This window comes from Oryzias latipes, chromosome 20, assembly GCF_053564925.1.
Source record: "Oryzias latipes strain Hd-rR chromosome 20, Olatipes_Hd-rR_3.1".
NCBI classification, from domain to species: Eukaryota; Metazoa; Chordata; class Actinopteri; order Beloniformes; family Adrianichthyidae; genus Oryzias; species Oryzias latipes.
Genome location: NC_136256.1, coordinates 18,323,565 through 18,343,761, shown reverse-complemented (window position 1 = coordinate 18,343,761; position 20,197 = coordinate 18,323,565). Strand labels below are relative to the sequence as shown.

At 38.1% G+C, this 20,197-nt stretch overlaps 1 protein-coding gene across 9 annotated transcripts in view; it reads right to left on the bottom strand.

Moving 5' to 3' along the window:
* The window catches only part of relch (RAB11 binding and LisH domain, coiled-coil and HEAT repeat containing), a 30,597-nt gene that overhangs the window by 8,406 nt on the left and 1,994 nt on the right, over positions 1 to 20,197 (bottom strand). For 2 of the 9 annotated variants that reach the window (XR_013652439.1, XM_023950055.2), the window contains exons 2-25: positions 17,983 to 18,072; positions 15,613 to 15,684; positions 15,397 to 15,452; positions 15,183 to 15,296; positions 14,782 to 14,976; positions 13,689 to 13,783; positions 13,392 to 13,521; positions 13,111 to 13,241; positions 11,456 to 11,531; positions 11,270 to 11,365; positions 10,565 to 10,588; positions 7,169 to 7,281; positions 7,000 to 7,090; positions 6,262 to 6,333; positions 6,030 to 6,170; positions 5,726 to 5,890; positions 5,471 to 5,618; positions 4,611 to 4,767; positions 4,021 to 4,144; positions 3,695 to 3,743; positions 3,275 to 3,354; positions 1,686 to 1,792; positions 1,468 to 1,567; positions 227 to 309 (exon numbers count right to left, since the gene is read on the bottom strand). Coding sequence is in view for 7 of the 9 variants with exons in the window: in XM_023950055.2 (XP_023805823.1) it covers positions 227 to 309; positions 1,468 to 1,567; positions 1,686 to 1,792; positions 3,275 to 3,354; positions 3,695 to 3,743; positions 4,021 to 4,144; positions 4,611 to 4,767; positions 5,471 to 5,618; positions 5,726 to 5,890; positions 6,030 to 6,170; positions 6,262 to 6,333; positions 7,000 to 7,090; positions 7,169 to 7,281; positions 10,565 to 10,588; positions 11,270 to 11,365; positions 11,456 to 11,531; positions 13,111 to 13,241; positions 13,392 to 13,521; positions 13,689 to 13,783; positions 14,782 to 14,976; positions 15,183 to 15,296; positions 15,397 to 15,452; positions 15,613 to 15,684; positions 17,983 to 18,072 (2,509 nt within the window). In the remaining 2 variants the exon portion in view is untranslated. The remainder of the gene's footprint in view (positions 1 to 226; positions 310 to 1,467; positions 1,568 to 1,685; positions 1,793 to 3,274; positions 3,355 to 3,694; positions 3,744 to 4,020; positions 4,145 to 4,610; positions 4,768 to 5,470; positions 5,619 to 5,725; positions 5,891 to 6,029; positions 6,171 to 6,261; positions 6,334 to 6,999; positions 7,091 to 7,168; positions 7,282 to 10,564; positions 10,589 to 11,269; positions 11,366 to 11,455; positions 11,532 to 13,110; positions 13,242 to 13,391; positions 13,522 to 13,688; positions 13,784 to 14,781; positions 14,977 to 15,182; positions 15,297 to 15,396; positions 15,453 to 15,612; positions 15,685 to 17,982; positions 18,073 to 20,197) is intronic. The other 7 variants (XR_013652441.1, XM_023950057.2, XM_023950056.2 and 4 more) reach the window with 6 other exon arrangements.

The window sequence follows — 20,197 nt, the reverse complement described above, 5'->3', positions numbered from 1 at the left end:
AAATGAACAAAAAAGAAATACAAACACAAGTACCCACTATTTGTCCTGGGAAACTGGAAATTTATGGAAATAAAATCCAATCATATTAGAGTCAGGGTTACTAATGGACTGAAGTTGCTCCTCACAGGTTCAGGCTTGTTTTAGTGTGATAGTTCTCAAGCAGCGCAGAGAAGGGGGGGAGAGACGCGGCGCGGTTTGTAGCTGTTGTTGTTGCTGTTCCACTTACATTTCAGGGTCGGAGGACAGTGTGATGAGAGCCGGCACCACTCTCTGAGCAACCAGCGTCTCATTCACCCCCTTCACCAGCAGCTGATCGGATTGGACAGAGCCAGCCGTGATGTCACAGAGGTGTGGCGAGGGAACAAGAGCGAGCAACACCGCCAACGGACAAGAGATAAAAAAAAAAAAAAAAGCAAAACAAATAGGAAGGGGGGGGGGGGGGGGACAAACACATAGAAAGAAAGTGATATACAATGAAAAAAATCTATAGCTGCAAGGTGCAGGCAGAACGGCACTGTATGTGTCAGGCAAATGTGTGTATACTCGTATTCACACTCACAGACACACACATACACACATGCTGTCACAGGGAAGACATGGCAAAGGTAGGCGTCCAGCTGGGGGCTCTTTCAAGACACTCCAGATCAAACTACAAAAAAATTGCATGTCAATTTAGAAAATAAAAGCCAAATCCATAAGGCAAATCGTGCAAGAGCCCCTTCAATCCAGTTTTAACAATGGCAGACAATTTCACACTATGGGATGGTAACGGTGAAGTGTTTTGGGAAAAGACAAGTAACTTCACGGAAGTGGGGGGGAAACAGCCGACCACTCCTCCTCTCCCCGGTACATAACAACAGAAGCCAGTCTCCACTCGTTTAACTCATTGATCCAAACTTGGACCTAAAATGTGCACAGATTTCCATTTTATTATTATATCACAGAACCAAACTGCCAAGAAAACTCTTTACTGTCTTTCAAAATGATTACAATGTTTTTTTCTTTAAAAGTGCTGAAATGGCGCACCAAATATTCCTACTACTTCTTGTTGATTTGGGTCTTTTTCTGACAATTGTCAGAAACTAAGTGCACAGTTAAAGGTTCAAGGCTGGCTCAAGGAGAGTGTAGCTATACAGTCAGAAGCAGAGCGCTGAGAAAGGCTGGTCCTTGCATTCAAAAGACAGAACAGCATGAGGTCAAATGTATATTTAAGAGCAGCAGCCGGCAGAGCTCGCGCAGCAAAGGAAAATAAAGACGTGTGCGCCCCGAAGGATAGCGTTTACTTATCAAACAAGGTAAAGAAAGGATTGGAATAACAGATTATAGGAAAATTAGGTGATAAAAACTTGTGAAGAGAATTTATCAGAAGCAGTACATTGATTGACAATAAATGCAAAAGTAAGCAGTTGATATTTAGTTTTATAAAACAGTGATTAACAGCAGCTGAAGGTGGTTGTGTTTGTGTACCTCAAACATCCGTGCTGCAGTACACCGCACCAGAGCGGAGGTATGGACCACCCCGTACCACAGAACTGTGAGCAGCAGTTCATGGTACGCAGGGTTGGCACTGACAAAAAAAAAATGGAAATGCCGTATCACTTGACAAATACTCCTTCAAACCATTAGGTAGATTATCAGGAAAACAGGATTAAAGCCTGTCTGTAACGTGTGTGTTGGAGTCTCACCCCAGTTCTACAAAGGAGGCCTTCAGGCTGTCGAGAGGCGCGTGTGACAGAGACAGGGTCGTCATAACATCCTCCAAAAAACCCACCAGCAGCTTTCGATCCTCCTCCTTTTAACATTTTATAGCATGTTTGTGTTAAAGTCAAGGCAGACAACTTAAAAGCATGCTTCTTACAAAGTGAGCTGCCCTGAAAACTGATTTGGTTTTTGGGACAAATTGTGTTTAAAGTTTACAATACAACATTCCTGAACTCCACTGTGTTTTGCAAATGCTGCATATTTTTGTAAACCTAAAAGGAAAACAAAAATATGTGGTAAGTTGTGTTGGTATGGATTTTCCCTCTGAACTGAAAGTAACTGAAAGTTTGACGGCTCCTGTTGGCTTCAGAAACAACTTTACAGTGAAAACATAGGAATCAATGAGAATGCATGTTGATTTATAAAACAATTAGATTAAAGCTTGACTTTCCTGAAATTGGGACCTAGGATCTAGAAATAAAGACATTATTATTAAAATGAGTCCAAATCGTTTGGCTTGACAAACATGGCTACATGGAGTTTGACTGTCAAAAAAAAGAATTAAAACACAAAATACTCATTTTAAGGTTTAATTTTAAGGATGTTACTTTAAAGTTCAATGAATGCTGACATGTTGTAGAGCGTGTCCGAATTCACACCCTAATCTCTAACTACTAACAAACTATATAGTGTGGGATTATGTAGTGTCCTGGATTTTAAAAGCAATTTCTATTTTTAAACTGCAAATATGACGCCATCTTCTCCCTTGTAGTAGTGAGCGCTATGTAGTGAAGCCATTCAGACAAAGCCATAGAGAGGAATTCATTGTCAATTACTTAAGAAACAAAAGTTCTATGTTGTAAGAATAATTGATAGTTTGGGATTTTATACAAATTTATTAAGCTGGGCCAACCTCTGCAAAGATCATATTGTCTTTTTGTTCACATTTTAAACTGATATTAGTAATTTCCATTTATGACACTAGATTTTTGACACTGTAGTCAAAATAAACTACAAACAAACTACATTTGGGTACATAAAACTCAAAAAATACAAACCACTTGCTTAGAACTAGCAAAGAATATAGATTTATTTATTTATTCAAGTAATTCTATCAAACAGTTGACAATTTTAGCTTCTTTTTCTCTTTTGAATGCTTGTGTGAAACTAGTTTAAAGTTGGATTTATTATAATGTGTTTTGTTTGGTGACAATGACTTGCTGCCTGCATGTAAAGATAATTTTACTACTTTCTAGTGATTTTCTTCTTAGGATCAGATTTCTATTCCTTTTTTTTTTGAGGCTACATCTTCTGGCTGTGCTCATATTGAATTAATTTATTGATCATTTTTTTATATACCACTAACATAACTTGATTTTATAATTCAATCATCAATATAATATTTCAAAGACCTTTTGCATCTCAACTGTGTGAAATATATTTTCATTTCTTTTTTTCTAGGTAAGCTAATGATACATTAAGCCTTTCAAAAAATGACAGAACAGCAAATATATGAGCAGAGTGGTTGTTGCATGGATTATTGATTAAAATCTGAAAGCTGCAGCTTGGTTACCTGGTTATAGCATGTCAGTACTCCAGTGGCATAAATGGGGACTGTGGCTTTAGTGAGAATCCCATTTCCTGCTGACGCATCTAACAACAAAACAAAAACGGAACAATGAAAACTTTGTGTGGCATTTGTGTGAAAGTAAATATGTACAAAATGTACAAAAAATGTTATTTCTTTGTACATCTGAGGATAAAATGTCTTAAAGACAAAGTTGAAGACCTAAAGAAACAAGCCGGTGAAGCCCCTATATGCGAGAACAAAATAAAAATATCTAGAATTAGAAAGGGAAAAAGAAAGAAGAAAAGGCCAACACCCTTTTTTCTGTCTCTAAACAGCTTGTGTAGATCAGCTGTGACTGCATCTGAACACCACCTATTTTTGGCATAAAAGAAATGAACATCTGTTTGGCAGAAAACGACTTACCAACATTCTCTTCTGAAAGTCGCAGGATTTCTTGGAATTGTGGTTTAACCTATGAAAAATAAAAACAAAGAAAAATGAATTTTTTTAGCAATCATAAATGGATTTGAAAGATATATTAGAATAGCAGGAAATCAAATAATGACAGCTAACCCTGTGCTATATTATCAACAGACGAGTTCCATACTTCTTACTTTTGCTAAATAAGGAAATGTAATTCTAGTAGATTCTATTCAAATTGAATTATTTACAAAGATTTTGAAAATATAAATCTGATTTCTTTTGGTAGCTTCAACCTCTGATTTATAGTTGACGTGACAGAAGGGTACCTTAGTGTTAGTGAAAATTTTCCCAAAGGTGCGACACAACCTCCAGAAGAAGCGAGAGAACTCGTGAACACAGGTCGACGAGGTCACATTGATGCGACCTACGATCTCTATAAGTTGAGGCAACCTGGAAGAAGAGCAGACAGGAAGACGTTTGTCACTGATACAGGTCAACGAGCCGCTTAAACTCTAAACATAGTGAATTAAATCCTGATTTAAGATCGATTTAAAACCCTAAATTAAAGATATGTACAGTATATATATATAGAGAGAGAGAGAAAAAGAAACGTAAATTATAATCAATATATAAAACTTCAAAACAATAATAGTTAATTAAAAAATCTCACATTCTAACATAAATTTCATTCAGAGTAAATAAAATCTTCATCTTTTAAATATTTCTTTTCCTTTTTACTGATAAAAAAATGATTCGAACTGTGAGTTTTGTGATCCGTTGCACCCCCACTGATCACAGAGCCTACATGGAGTTTGACTTGAAGTTCAGTCATTTGAGAGATTACCAGTACTTTAGTAGTGTGCCCAAGGCTGAGGGTAAAGTGTTAAAAGAGTGACTGAATGTCAGCAGCTCTTACAATTGGTTGACAACCCATAGGAGGCTGTCCCAGCCGGTGGTTCCTTCCAGCTCCAGCTGGTGGTCGTAGAGTTGGAGCAGAACACTTAGTACCTCCCTGCTGCCGATGATGGTAGCTATATCCTGGAGAGGAGAAGCTGGCCTGGGGAACCGGGTGACTGCAGGACCAGAGACAATAAAACCCCAGAGGAAATTATATGGATTTGCTGCTTAAAGTCCCATTCTGATTTTCATTTGATTGAATAAATCTATTTATCTATTAAAAGCATTTCCAGTGGTCTACAAATTTTTTTTTAGATACCATTAAAAAAAACCTGTCTTTTTCTGCAGAGTGGCAAAAGTTTGTAAGAAATTTGAATTGTGAGAAGGATCATTGGCACGGAGTAAGTCAGCCCCCATTTCCCATCATCCATCTGTTAACACACTCTGGACCTATTTGTCTGCAATTAGATGCATTCGAATGGAGCAGAGCAGGGAGCTTGTGGCCCACCGATTGTAGCTTCTACGTCACAGCTGCAAGTTTTTCCCAATGGCATTTTTTGTCATCTCCTAATTCACATTGATTTGAATAAAGAAATACTCAGAAATGCAATTTTAAGATCAATTTTCAAAAAAACATGTCATACATTATCAGAAAAATGTTAAAAGAAGATGTTTAAAAACACTAAAAATACAATTTTTCATTGGAGTGGGCTCAAAGATTCAAAGTATGTATTATTTAGGTGTTGCTGGCAACATTTCCAGTGTTAAAAGGTTAAAAACTGAGAGAGCACAAGTGCCTGCTGTGGTAAAAGCTGTACATTGTGTGTGAAAATCATCTCCAACACTCCGTTTCTGTATGTTTGTGATGAGCGGTCATACCTTCAATGGCAGGTGTGTCTGCATGGACTGCAGCTCTGCTGGTGAAGGGTGCGTTCTGCAGCACCAGAGCAAACAGTGGAGGGATGAGCGACTGAAGGGCGGACAGGAAAATATGGAGTTTGTGCTCATCCAGACCATGTTCCCCCTGCTGCAGAACGATTAATCACAAGTATGAACAGCAAGTAGAAGAGTAAAAAAGCAAAAATCAAGACTACAAATGGTTATATGGAATTCATAATCATAAAGTTCCTTTACAGGCAGGAGCTTTTCTATTCGCGTCAACAGAGAAGGAATGAGTGCAACGTGAAGGTTCCCCAGTTCAGTGCTCCATGCGGAAAAGGCAGGGATGAAGACCTGGTGGACCGCATTGACCACTCTCTCTGATGGATCTCCAAGTGATAGCAGCATTAATTCAAAACCCTAAAAAAAAAGATAAAAAAAAAAAAAGCAGCATTAGGAGCCAACAACTAGTATAGGCAGCATTGTTAGGAAGCAATGCTGATTTTTTTTCAAAACAATAGATCAGACTGCATCTTTGTTCTGCTTAAAACAAACAAACCTGGGGGTACTTGTCAGCATCATCAATGTAACCCATGATAATCCCCAGACTTTTGACCACAGCCTCCCTGACCATGTCAGCCTTGTCCTCTGCAAGCATTTGCTGCAACATGGACAGCACCAAGGAGCTGCGGATTTCTTTCTGCGGAGACAGGAAGTGATGGGGGGAAACTGAATCCATCTTTATGCTCCATGTATCCTTTAAAGATACTACTGCATGGAAATGTTCTCACAGGCAGGTAAGGCGCCAACGCTCCACAGGACTCAGCCACCAGCAGTCTCCTCTCTGGATACTTGTGGTTAATCTGTGAAGGCCAGATTAGGACAACGACCCGTTTGGAAGCGAAAGAGCGTGGATAAAGGAAAAAGAAGAATAAAAGGGGAGTGCCGTCACCAAAGAATGGAAACAACATGAGAATCATCAACATCCTGACCCTGTAGAAACCACAATTTGTCTTTCTCTGCAGATTCTCAGCCTCCAAACGGCTGGCAGCTGCCGTTGCCATGGCAGCAGAATTTGTTTACCAAGAATGTGGTGACACAGGTGGCAATAAAAACAAAACCATGAGTCTATATTTGTCAGACGCAAACAAGACGGATTTTTACAAACATGGAATAGAATGACACTGTATTCTACACAAGTGGCTTTTTTCCTTACATGAAATGTATATCTCTGCCTAAATTGATCACTTTTCTTGGTGGCTTTGACTTTATTCTGATAGTTATTATTTAAAATAAAAAAGCTTTCTTGCTCAATTGACACTGCTGTACAAGACAACAGACCACGAACTGGAACTTAAGTAAACAAAAAGTGATTTTAACTACAAACACTTAATTTAAAAATAGAAAATATGAAGAAACTGTGTCAAAAATTTTAGTTGTGTACATTTTAGAAAAGAAAAGTGATTCTACAGATGGTGGGGACAAAAGAATTGGAATAGAAAAGTGTTGAATTGTGAAGGTCACTGCACCTGTTCCCAGCACTGAGGAAGAAGCTCAGCTTCAACTCGAGTAGGACCAACGTGTCTTGCGAAAGCGACACAACCCGTCAAGATCATTTGTCTGAGGAAACACACATATATTAAAAAAAAAGAAAACCTCAAATATTCATGTAAAGGCTTTGAAATGCAGTTTACCAACCTCTGCTCATCATCTGGCCTCTTAATTAGATTAAACAGGATGTGGAGGAGCTGGTCCCTTTCTTTAGGCTCTGGATGAAGGCATGCGGTACACAAGATGAGTGGAATCAACTCCTGGAGAGGTGCAGAAGACAAGAGAGATAGAAATAACCAACATTAGATCAAATCATTTACAAGTTTTCAACAGCTGAGAGACAAAAAAAAAGAGGGGGGTTGGTATCAAGCAGAGTTATAGACTGAAGAAAGGAAAAAGGACACTAACGATGGGATCATCACAGGGAAAAAACAAACAGGGAGTTCACCTTAGAAACCCAACAGAGGGCCATTAACATCTAAACTCTGAAAGACTTTTTAGCTTCTGATTTATTTGCATTTATAGTCACATATAGGAGAAGCCACAAACCATAAAGGCCAACAAAGAGCAAAAGCAGGCCTACACACAGCTGACGCACACATGCCTAATGATCCAGTTCTGCACCTAAAAGTGAGCCCTGCCCCACAGTTCAGTCAGAGTTCATGGGCCCTCCTGCCAGAGAGAAGAAAGCTCAGCCGCCCTGGATACAGGGCCTCCATGGCCAAACTGCGGCCAGCTCGACATTCCCGCTACACATTCCCAAATTAGAGAGTGCACACGGAGTTAAAAATATTTCGTTTTTCAAGCTTTGCTTCTTTCCCAGATAGACTATTTTCCTACCAAGACTTAGAAGAGTCCAGAGCAGAAATGGATAGATGCACCCAAAGGCAACTTGGGTAAAAAAACAAAAGGATTTTCTTGAGTTATCTATTTTCCTAATTTGGAATTACTCTTTTGATCCATGTTTTTGTTCTTGATGGACTTTTTACAAAGATTAAAACTAAAAGAAGGGTAACGGTGTATTTCACAATAAGTGGCATCTGGGTTCATTTATTTAAGTGTCTAAAACATAAAAGAGAAAAGAAAACCAAAAGAAAGTGAGTTTAATCCCCTTTAATTATCAAAATAAATAACATTGTTTTTTCAGACCTTTAAAAAAATACAAACCTTCACGAGTCATATTTAATAGCCTAACACCACAGAACAGAAAAAAAGAGGAATTCTTTAAAGGTTGCACATCTGAAAGCCAGAAACTGTGCTCCCTTTAAGTATAAAAGCCAGCCTTCCCCATGTAAAATCTTCTTCAGTAAGGTCAACATTTACTAATTCTAAAGAAAACACTGTGGGCAGGTAGGGTGGACACCTTAATCCAGGAAGACTGCCCCTCTGAGAAGCCACACTAATGTCAAACACCAAACAGTCAAGGATGTTCCGGTAAAATGTTAATATGTCAACATCTGATTGAATTTCCTTTAGACCCCATTGCCAACAAAAACACACGAGGCTAAAGATCTAAATTATTTCTCAGAATTACAACGTTTTTTCGGCCGTTTCTGAACTTTGATTGACAGTCTTGTTTTACCATCAAATGAACATGCAGTTACACCAAAAAAATAATCTCGACTAACTGCACTTTCCAAACGGTTCAAACAAGAATTTAAGTTCCCTTGAATCTACTGTTTGTTCTTCTCTTTAAATTGTTTTTTCAATGCAACTATGAATATTTTACTGTCACAATTTTATTTTCTAGAGTGTTTTGAGGAACGCACAGAAACACTAATCAGTTGTTCGGCCACCTAAACCCTATTAGGCGCTTTCCATTCAAAAATCTTTTTAAAAGTTAGAATATTCTGTTCATTTTCTCTTGAAATAAATTTAAAAAAAAATCATCTAAAACTACAAAATAATATAATTTTGTTTGTTTATTTAGGCCAAAAGCAAAATCAAGGTCATCAGGCTGCAGCAAATGATCACAAATCAATGCCTTTTTACAGGACGGATCTAATGCAAATACTATAAAACTACACATAGTCATTTATTGCATTTGAGTGAGATCCTCAGTCTACAAGCAAAACATAATGTTTAATGATTGACTGAGACTGATAATATGAGCAGGTGGCAGCCGCAGACTCCATCTCTAACTCTTCTGTTTTGCGTTAAACACCTTCTGTTGGTGAGCGGGTGTCGCATTCAAACGGCTTAAGGCGTGTCTGCAGGCGTGTGGGAGTGTAGAAGCCTGACAAGAAGAGACAGCAGCTCGGTGGGTTTTGAACCTCCAGCGTCTTGGTCGGTTAATGTAACAGTCACGGGGGCAAAGTCCACTGCAGTGAGCTGCAAGGAGCCTGAAGTGATGATGTTCGGTGCAGGTTTTGATTTCTTGCCAAATCCTCCCAGCAGACTTGTTTGCATTGATTTAGTAAAGAGATAAGGTTCTTGTAACGGCTTGTGGTTGACGGCGACTACACAACCATGACCATATGCAAAGCAGGCAAACCGAGAACTTCTGTACCTGCATTCAGACAATTTCATCTCTTCTGTTTCAACACAGCAAAGGCCAGTCACACGTTCAATGTGTACAGACGGACAACACATACACGTACATATACATTTATATATTGCATGCAAACAGTGTAAACACCGCACCTGTGCAGGTGTTTGCACTTGCTTATAGCAAGAAAAGACTTGGGGAGAGGAAAATTGTCCATTTTTTGGTAAAACAGTTTGGAAAAACAAACACAATGGGAGATCTAGAATCAAAACAGATTTGGGTAATAACAATAACTTAAAACATGTGAAAAAGTCGCAAAAAGGGGTTTAAATTTGAAATGACCACAGAGCATTGTTTCTGCTTAAAAAAAAATGACGTTTTTTAAAAGACCCACTCTGATGAAAGTTGTGTTTCTGTGGCATTTTTTCTCATGATGGAGGACATGTTGAAGTTTAAAACTGAATTTCTTTATTCAAATTGTATTGAATAAGGAGCAGGCGCTAAAACGAGGCAAATTTCTAACGAACTACTGCCGCTCTGCAGAAACTATGTCCTAAAAAAACATCCCAGGGTTTTGGATTTTACCTAAAGACGGCATAATCATAATTTAAAGACCACTGATGATTGGAGTGGGAGTTTAAAATCTAAGTATGATAAGGTTTTGTTAAAATATTAGATTGAATATTACAACCACTTTAAATTTTCTTTCACTTACATAATTAAGAGACTCAAGCTAAAGCTAAATAAACAGACAGGATAACATCAGGAATAGAGTGTAAACACATTCTAGATTTAACTTTGATACGAGGCAACCTGACACATCACTGCCTAACTTAGGCTAACCAGGCATGTCACAGGGGTTCATGCTTAGGTTATCCAGCAGTGTTAGTTCACCAAAGTGTATAATTTATTAGCAAAAATGACAGAAGCAATAATAAAAAACATAAAAAAATAAGCCTAAATCAGCATTTTAAGCATAAAACCACTGCCAATAGTTAGATTTTTTTGGGATATACAGGTCATGTCACAATCATGCACATGAGTGAAAGACTCACCTGGCAAAGATGTGCAACCATTCTCTAGAAGAGAGGCATGCATGAGAGTGAGAGAATGAGTGAGACGAAAAAAGAGGAATAAAATAAAGCCAGTGAAGGCAAAGAGGGCAGCAAATGCGACAGACCCAAAATACAGCCAATGAGAAAGAAAAGAAAAAACCATCGTAAAAGAAGACCAAATCCCAACGAATAGATGGAACACAAGACAACAGGGCATTTGCAGGTTTCAAATAAAGCCACTTTACTCGTGCCATCTTTCATTTTTAATCAAATTTGCATCCATTATTAATGAAAAGAATCCCAAGAAAAGAGGAGTATTTGATCAAAATGATGTTTTACTGACAAAATAACAGTAGCCAAATGTCATATTAGCCACAAAAGTGAAGAAATATCAAACTGCCTATAAACTAAGGGGATAGTTTACATAAACTGCACAATACATCATTATGGTACTTTTACTGCTACATATTTAAAGCTGGATGCTGTGTAGCAGATTAAACTGATGGGAAGCTGTGCAGACTTCCTGTTCTTTGAACTGCCCCCCCCCCCCCCCCCCCCCACCCCCCCCCCCCCAGACTTTCACCCTGCTCTGCCTTCCTGCCCTGTGTGCATCTATTGATCATTAACAAAAGATGTCACAGATGATGAGGATAACAATAGAGGATACGAGGACGTGAGCCTTAAAATGTGGAAAAGTCGGATTACCTCTCGTTTAGCAAGAAGAACATTAGGGACAATGTGAGGCAGACAGCGTCCCAGCATGAGCATGACACTCTCCTCACTGTCTGCTATACGGGACACCTGGAGGAAACAGGAAGATTGTGCACGACTGTTGCTGGAGTCTCTACATGTACAAGGAGGATGTTTGATTGAAATGACAGTGTAGCTCACCTCTGCTCCGAGGCGGCTGTCCGAACACATTCTGCAGAAAGACAGTAAGGCTTGCTGGAAGGCTGGGGATAATTTCCTGGAAAAAACAACAGCCAATGCAATGACTGTGGGATCTGTGTCATTTACTCAGAACTCTGATTTGGAAATCGTCTTGACCACTAAATGACAGAGGAGGGGTCTGACTTTGCTGCCAGAAAATCTAATAACTGCACTGTTTGTAATTTTGGTTATAAAAGTATAAGAAGTAGAAGTAAATTAAATTAACCCTAAAACTATCAAAAGAATACTATTGTTTATTTTTTAATTAATAGGAAGATAAAAAATGTTGCATTTTCCAAAAGGAAAGAAGCTGTGATTTAGGATTGCGCAAAAAAAACAAAACAAAACAAAACTGCCACGTACCGCCATCTAGTGGTCATATAAAAATGACACTCAATTTGAGGGAGTAAATATGAGGTAAACTGGTGTCAGCTGGTACTTAGTTAGGTGCACATTATTATTAAATGCATTTTATATATACAATACTATTTAAATTCATATATTATAATTTACAACATGTTATAATCATATAAATACATTTACAAAAAAAAGGGTTTATGACATACATATGTGTCTAAAACTAAACTGTAGATGAGTACCAGGATGGTAGAAAACTACAATATAAAATAATGAGTTGTTTTTTTTAGTTTTTTTTAAGCGGAATACTTTGATGCCTTTTGCAAAAGAAAAAGTCAATTTTGTTCAAAGAAAATGACCTCTACGTACAGACTCAACAACAAACGGTCAAAACCTTTTTGTATAGTCTATTGCAGCCTTTAATGACTACTGATTGAACAATCAATGCACCTGTTAAATTCAGTCATTACTGCGGTTATATATCATCATTATAATGGAGTAGAACAGAAAGAAAAAATTATGAGCGAAGGATATTTAGCCTGTGCTGTGAATACAAAACAGTAACTCAATGGCAAGAGATAAATATGATTGAGATATTGAAAAGAAATAAAGTCCCTAAGTCATTAAGCATGAAATGAGTGAATACAATTGCTCATCAAGCCCACAGAAATAAAAAACAGTGTTTGAATTTGTTGTCAAGTGTGTATTGTTCCTTTAGTACCAAGAAAGGCAACTAGTGGAAAAGCTGAATGTTAAACTTAAGTATTTTTTTCTTTAAATAATAAGTACAAGTCACAAACTGACTTTATGAGAAGGTAAATTATTTGGTTGGCTTCATGCTGCCTTCAAATGTAATCGGTGAAATGCCTTTCACTGGGCTTGAAAACAGAAATGCTCATTAAAAGTAAAAATTCACCTTTAACAATAATCTCTATGGACATTTATCCACCTTTATGAACATGGCACTACGCAGCCATGGGTAGGGCGGTCGACCTCTGATCAGAAGATTACAGGTTCGATTCCCGCCATGCCCACCCCACATGGCTAAGTTTTCTTGGGCAAGACACTGGACCCCACACTGCCTCTGGAGGTTACAGGTTGGCACCATTGTTCAGCAGAGAAGCCCCCATCAGTGTGTGTGGATGGGGGACTGTAAAGCACCTTGGGCCTTCGAGGAAGGTAGAACAGCGCCATACAAGTCTACTACCAAAAAGATATTCTCAGTTGTTGGCTTGTTGCATGCCAGCATTTTCATTCACCTGTTTGGCTGATCAAAGTGAACATGTGTCTTGTTGCAGGACTGTAGCTGGGATGCTTTCTGCTTAGAAGGAGGGTCTCCCCCATTTCCAGCCTCTGAAACCCCTCGGCCTTCAAGAGTCTGGCTGTTATCCTGAAGGTAATCAACAGAATAAAACATTAGCATATCTAGCTTCCTTCACGGGAGAAAAATCTGTTGGTTTTAACGTATGCTAAGCACCGATTGAAATAAAAGACATTAAAATCCGTGTAGCTGGTCACAAGGTATTAAATTAAAAGATACCACAGAGGGAGAGTCAGTGGAGGAAGTGATGATGTTAGAAGAGGAGGAAGGGTGGGATGAATTCTGGGAGCTCAGGTCTAGTGTAGCTGGAGGCGGAGAGGAGACGGTCCTTTTCAGAGTCTGAATTTCACTGTGAAGGAATTTCAAGAAAAACAGGAACATTTGTAATAAAATGTAATAAATTTCTTCTGGTAGAAACACAACTCAACAACTGTCAGGACGGTTCATTATTGGTATATAAAGAGCTATTGAAGCCTTTTGGGCCTCAGCAAACCAGAGTTACAAGCAGTCACCTACCTCTGCAGCTTCTTGATCTGATCGGCCAGGCTCTGCTTCTCGCTGCTCAGAAGACCCAGCTGGTACTCCAACTCCTGCACAACTTCTGTTTGTTGCTAGAAGAATAAAAGGAGAAAGGAGAAAAGGAAAGAAAAGGAGAAATAATAATCTCACTTTGTTCAGCTCTAAATGAAAAGTAATGAAGACTCCAGTTATTATAAATCTATAGTACAACTTTAATTTACATAAACAATCATTTTAATAGTACACTTCTGCTCTAAAGTGACATTGCTTAGACTGAAAAAGCAAAATAAGATCCTTTTTTAATACTTTTAAATAGTATGCCTCAAACTACTATCTTTTTTGTAAATAAAAGGTTTCAGCAAAACAGCCATATTTGGAATCAAAGTACAGGAACTTTGTTTTTCGTTCTACTTTTCATCTCATTTGGCGAAAATTGAACTAAATACGCAAACGTTTTATTTCTTTGTTGTGGACAAATAGAGAAATAAAAAACAAGTAGACAAAAGGAGAGTTTAAAAAGAAAAGGAATTTTGAGGCCATTAGTATAATCAACCCTGAATTACTTATTGATTTCCTAATAGGTCAGGTCCCTCTGCTGATTTTATCATTAAGAAGCAACTCGTCAGCAAAAACAAGACAAAATGGAAAACAAGTAAATCTGTTAGTCAGGGAAAATGCATTTTCGGCAATGTGTCAGAGATCATCATGAGCTGCTCTAAAACAAAACAAAACATGGGTGATAAAATGCATTTTGGACACATTTTTTATGTCCTGCAGGGATAATACGGTAAATGTTTTAGGTGATAAATGCAACGTTTCAGTTCACTGGAAAAACAGGTTTAAAGCAGTAAAAGCTGCAAAGTTGAAGGGTGGTCGGCGTGTGCGAATTAACCTGAGGGACTGTCTGAAAGTTAAAGCATTGATAGTTTGCAACAATGCTTAAAAACTATGATAAATGGGCAAGTTTTGGTGAATAACGGGTACAAATATTAGATAATTGGACACTTTTTTCTTTTTTCAATCAACATGAATAATATGAATAGTTGTGATGTAATAGGAAAACTGAAGTCCGCCGTGCTTTGACACTGACCTGCTGTGACAGGCCGGGCTTCTTAGAAGACTCAGATGCGACGCAGTTCCCCAGAAGCTCCGAGGCGTCCACCGCTACCGACACATCAACCATGTTTCTCTGTGAAGGGGGAACGTTTCCACAGTTTCTGTAGAGATGCAACAGACCAGGGGGTTTTGGGATGTTGAGGCCAACGTCATCCCACAACTCAAAGTCCTACAAAGACAAAGTAAATAAAAGAGCGTGTTTACTTTCTATTGTATGTTTGATACAAAAAACAGTTCACAACGGGACAGCTGAAACCAAAAATGATTTACGAAACATCAGTGTCAGCGCAGTTTGGTTCAACAAGTACATTTTCTATTATTTGATTAGAATCAAAGAAAACGTTTTGACCTTTTAAGACAAAAAAAAACTTTTACCTGATCATCATTTTCATCAGAAAAAGTGATAGAGGAGAGCTTGTATCCATTCTTTAATAGATACTCATTGACGAGGAAGTTTAAGGCTCTTTTCTCCAGTTGACGTATAGGCTCCTAAATAAGAAAAAGTCAAAATAATTCATCCAACCAAGCCTGCTAATATTTACATTTGAAAAAAAAGAGAGAGATTTCTGCATGTTTGAATGCACCCTACCTGAATTTCAGGGCATGATTTTAAGTTTTTCCTCTCCTGTGAGAGAACATCACTCTCTGGGGAGATGAAAACACACAAGATTATTTGAAAAGACGGGGATTATAAGTCTTTTGGAAATGTTTACGTGGTAATAAAAAACAATTAAAAAAAAATAAAAACGGGGAAAGCTGTAACAAAAAGTGTTCGGGTGAAGAAGAATTTAAAAGTCCGCTACACCTGCTGCCTGAGTCAAGTTGGCGCGCAGAGCCTGAATGGTCTCCTTTGCTTTCCGTAGCTCAAACTCCAGCACTGGACAGGAAATTACAACACACACAGGAAGTGGATCCAACCAAAGACAGGAAACAAACAAAACAAAGATGGGTGTGAAAAAAACTTAGAGATGAAATAACAGATTAGAGGTTGAAGAGCAAAAAAAAATAAATAAATAAAAGGCTTGCATGCAATTTATAGTAGAAACAAACACATGCAGCAGAGGATCATGGTCAAGCTGTCAATATAGTTTTGTTACTTGAGGATTTCCTGCACACATTTTTACACTTTTGTGCCAAAATTAATAAATGGCGGGGAAGCAATCTTCAATTAATCTGTAACAATGATAATTTCAATCCAATTTCTATTCTGAAACGCATGCTCGGTATCTCAGAGCTGTCTGACACAGGTTGTTTTCCAGCAAAAGGTTTACTCATTTTTGTTGCAAGCCACTCAAAAACCAGAAACTGCCCAGAAAGAGTCTAATTGACATATAAATCAATGACATATAGTCATTTAAGATCAGAGATACTTTTATTTATTTTCAAAAAATACATCAACAATTGTGATGAAAGGGATCGAGCTGCTCTCATCGTATGGTGGGATTACATTTGGCTGTCAGGTTTCAGTTTTGCCAATTGAGATGGAAATTACAAGATTGACATTGAATGCAGCAAAACGACACACAAGATACGTTAGAGTAACACAAGCAAAGTGAGCAATGGAGCTGGAAAAAAAAACAATATTGCATAGCTGTGCACTTCAAATCTGCCTGTCAACGAAACCCCGTAACCACAGGATCTTTCACTGATGCTGTCATAATTGACTTGTTTTAACTGATGGAAATATAATATACATTGGCAAGTGGATACTGAATTAGCTCAATTTGATGCATTTTGTCCGTTAAGTAGTTATTTTTTTAACCCCAAAAATCTATCGTTTTTATTCTGTAGAATTTCTTTCTGCAGATTACGAGGGCACAGATTGCAATCGCAAAAAAAAAGGAAAAAAATAAAACAAGAACTGAATATTGGGAGAGCAAAAGAACAAAACCAAAATCAAAATAATATCTAGTCTGGATGGAGTGACTTGTCCAGAATTTCACTGGGGTTTGATCAACGTCAGGAGAAAGCCAGAAAACCCAGAGTCAGACAGCTGGGAGTACAGGTGGAGCAGAACAGGAATACTGAAAAAGTCAAGGGTGGGTGGGGGGGTGGGTGGGGGGTTTAATTCTGCAAAAGGGAAGTGAAACAGAGGCAACTTAGAAAAAGGTGCTTCATTGTTGGGAGTTCGGTGAAACCACCACCTCTGCTGCATGGTTCATCTGTGCACTAAACCTTCAAAAGCTGGTGGGGAAAGGTCCCAAACCACAAGCAAACCGCTCAAATGTTCAGAGAGAAGATGTAAGTGTAAACACTCAAGACTTCACTGAAAAATACTCTGCTGTTATCATTAAAATCACACATTTAAACAATAACGGAGGTGAGTTTGTGGACAGCGCTCTAAATGTGTACTTTTTATTGTTACAAGCTCAATGATGATGCGCTGATGAATGGAAGGGAAAACAAAATACTGCTGTACATTAACCATTATATCACAGTCAATGGTCATGACTGACTAAAGTAATGGTTTCCATTTTCCACTGCATAAAGACTTTGCAAACATAACAAAAATGGCTCCTGCTAGACGAGACGGTCTACTTAGATTTCTGCAATAAAACAATAAAACTGCTTTATTTCAGACAACATTAATAACCGTAAAGCAATCTAAAAAGAACCCAGAAGGGTTCATATCTACCTTATATGTTGTTATCGTGCCTTACACTAACATAATGTGATACAACAGAGATAGAGGGTGTAGCGAACATCTTTTTGGAGGATGCTGACGAATCCTGTACCAAAAATACCAGCGACCTACTCTGCACTGTGATAACTGACAGGATAAAGTGCAGTCACCACCAGAAAAACTCACTGCAACTGATAAAAAAAACAGGAGCATTGATCAGAGTTTACATTACCACGTTTGAATAATTTGGGGATTTTAACCAAAGACAATATGGAAAAAAATACAAAAAAACGTTTTAAAGTGGAGCTAAATCTTTCCGTCCCCCCTAAGTTCATTTAAATATTCCATTTCTAGGCTGTAGCACCCAAAGAAGCAAGATCCATCATTTTTTAAGCCAATGTATCATTATTGCATGAAAGAAATTGTGTAAAATTCTTCAGTTTTGCATCACATGGCATGATTGTGGACTTTCCTTGTGCGATGATGCCTTTTCTTTAAACATTTCTCTTTTTGCTCTGTGCTTTTCCAGAGGGGGGATTTCATTGGTCTTACCTGCCACCCGTTCGTCTGACTCTCGGTTGCCGTCATCCGAGTAACGCGCAAAGTCCAGGGAGTCCAAGGTGCTGATGCTGCCTGCTCGATCTGAATGAGACCGGGACACAAGGACAATCACAATCAGATCATCAAAAACACTGTCTATTACTGTCCTCGCATGAGAAAGAATCATTTCTTTTTAGTCAAATTAACTGGCAGATTGTTGTTTTTTCCTTTTAGAAAAACAGAATTGCTATCAAATTTTACACTATGGCTCAAAATTATACATATTTGTACTTTGGGCCATATCCCCATCCTCTAAGTAAAGGGGATCATAAGCTTAATGAAAGAACTTAAATGAAGGCAAATGATTTAATTGGGTGACCCTAAAAGGTAAAGAGGATCCAGCCTGATAACAGTTCTATTCCAGCTCCCAACCGGCCTAACAGGAACCTTGTTTAACCTTTGACCACATCAACCTGACTAATAGGAAGAGCCACGCTCATATTTCACTGAACTAGGCTGCCATGGTACATTGGTGGTGTTAATTTCCGTCCCATTGACATTCAAGGATAAAATGGTTTTATGCTCACTAGTATCAAGATGGAGTGAAAAGTCAAGTCAAACTGGTTGGAAAATCTTCTTAGAAAAAGTGAAAAACTAAAAACAAAAGCTGATCTATGAAAACATTTGGAGCCCACCATAGAGCTGTGACGGTGTGGGATTTTTGATCACAGCGGTGAAGAACCAGTGTGTCACAACCACGGTGTCGCAGTTAACCGCACGCCCCGGGATACGAATACAATGGAAATTAATCATTAGAACGCAGTAAATTTGTTATATTTCCTCACGAGACGCCTGCGTGTGTGTAAGAAAAGGGAGCGCGAGCAGCGCAAGAGGGAGTGAAGGAGAACAGTAATAAAAGGTTTCCCCAGAAGCCCTTGAAGTCTGAACACAGGACTAGCAGAAAAAGCAAAGATGAATGTGTTGAATGTGTTTATTATAGTTCCAATCACGCACCATATGCAGAACTTAAAAAAAAAAACGTGCGATGATGCAGTGATAACCTCATCACTGCGTCATCACCACGGTGATGTGGTTATCGTCACACCCCTAGCCCACCAACAGAAAACTTGCATTTTTCGAATGACTTTCAATACATTTTCTGAGGGCTTCTGACAGAAAAAAAAATGTTTTTGTAAATGTCTATGACACATTTAAGATCTACACAAATACATACTAAAGACTTCTTCCTTTCTTCTGATAATAAATACATCTAAATAATATTATAAAGAGTGTGTTGATATCATAATCACATTTTGTAACTGAACCTAATGATTAATCACTCAGTTCTCCAACCTGTAGATATTAAGACGAATATGTTGGAGTGCCTAAAACCTTTTATGCAAAAAATTCTTTTTTTTAATGGTTTTTATGCAAGCATTAAGCGGCAAAACTTTTAGGAACCAGTCCAAAATGGTACACAGTCCTCCTACTATATCATTAATCATCCAATAATGTGATGCACAAAGATAATAGGGTAAAAACAGTCCGTCTTGATTGCACCTTTTCAAAAACAAACATTACATTAGTCTGTATTGCTGATGAGAGGCTAAGCCACTGAAGTCAGTCTACTAATTTTATGCAAAACATAAACAAAAGAGCATGCTACAGGCAAAGGCTGGTCATGATGCCAGCAGCAAAACACACTTTTACACTCACTTTTCTATTTGTTTCTCACTACAGTGTGTAAAGTACATTGCAGCCAAGCTGTCATTAGAAATCAAAAAAGGATTTTTCTTCATTTTTAATTTTCTAGTTGCGTTGTAGAACACAAATCATTTATCAAACCCAAACAAAACCGTGACCCAAAAATGGAGATTTGACGCAAAACGTGGGGATAGTGAGTCATTGCATCATTAATATCATCATAAGGGAATACTAAACTTCTTGTTACTGCATCACTTCATGTGTTACTCCATTGATAACTGCGAGGTTATCATGTGACGGCGAGTCACATCGTGCTACAGAATGGTTCTGATCACATGCTTCAACACTGTCATGTTAAAACAGAGTCTATAGCTTTCCAAAGTAAGAAATACTTAAAATATTTTAGTTGACATGTTTTGTCAAGCATTAATAACAAGCATCTGGCAATTATTCCAGCAGAGCTACATAAATATTTTAGATGCTTGGGAAACTCTTCAAACAGAAAAGAAACCAATCCAGTCAC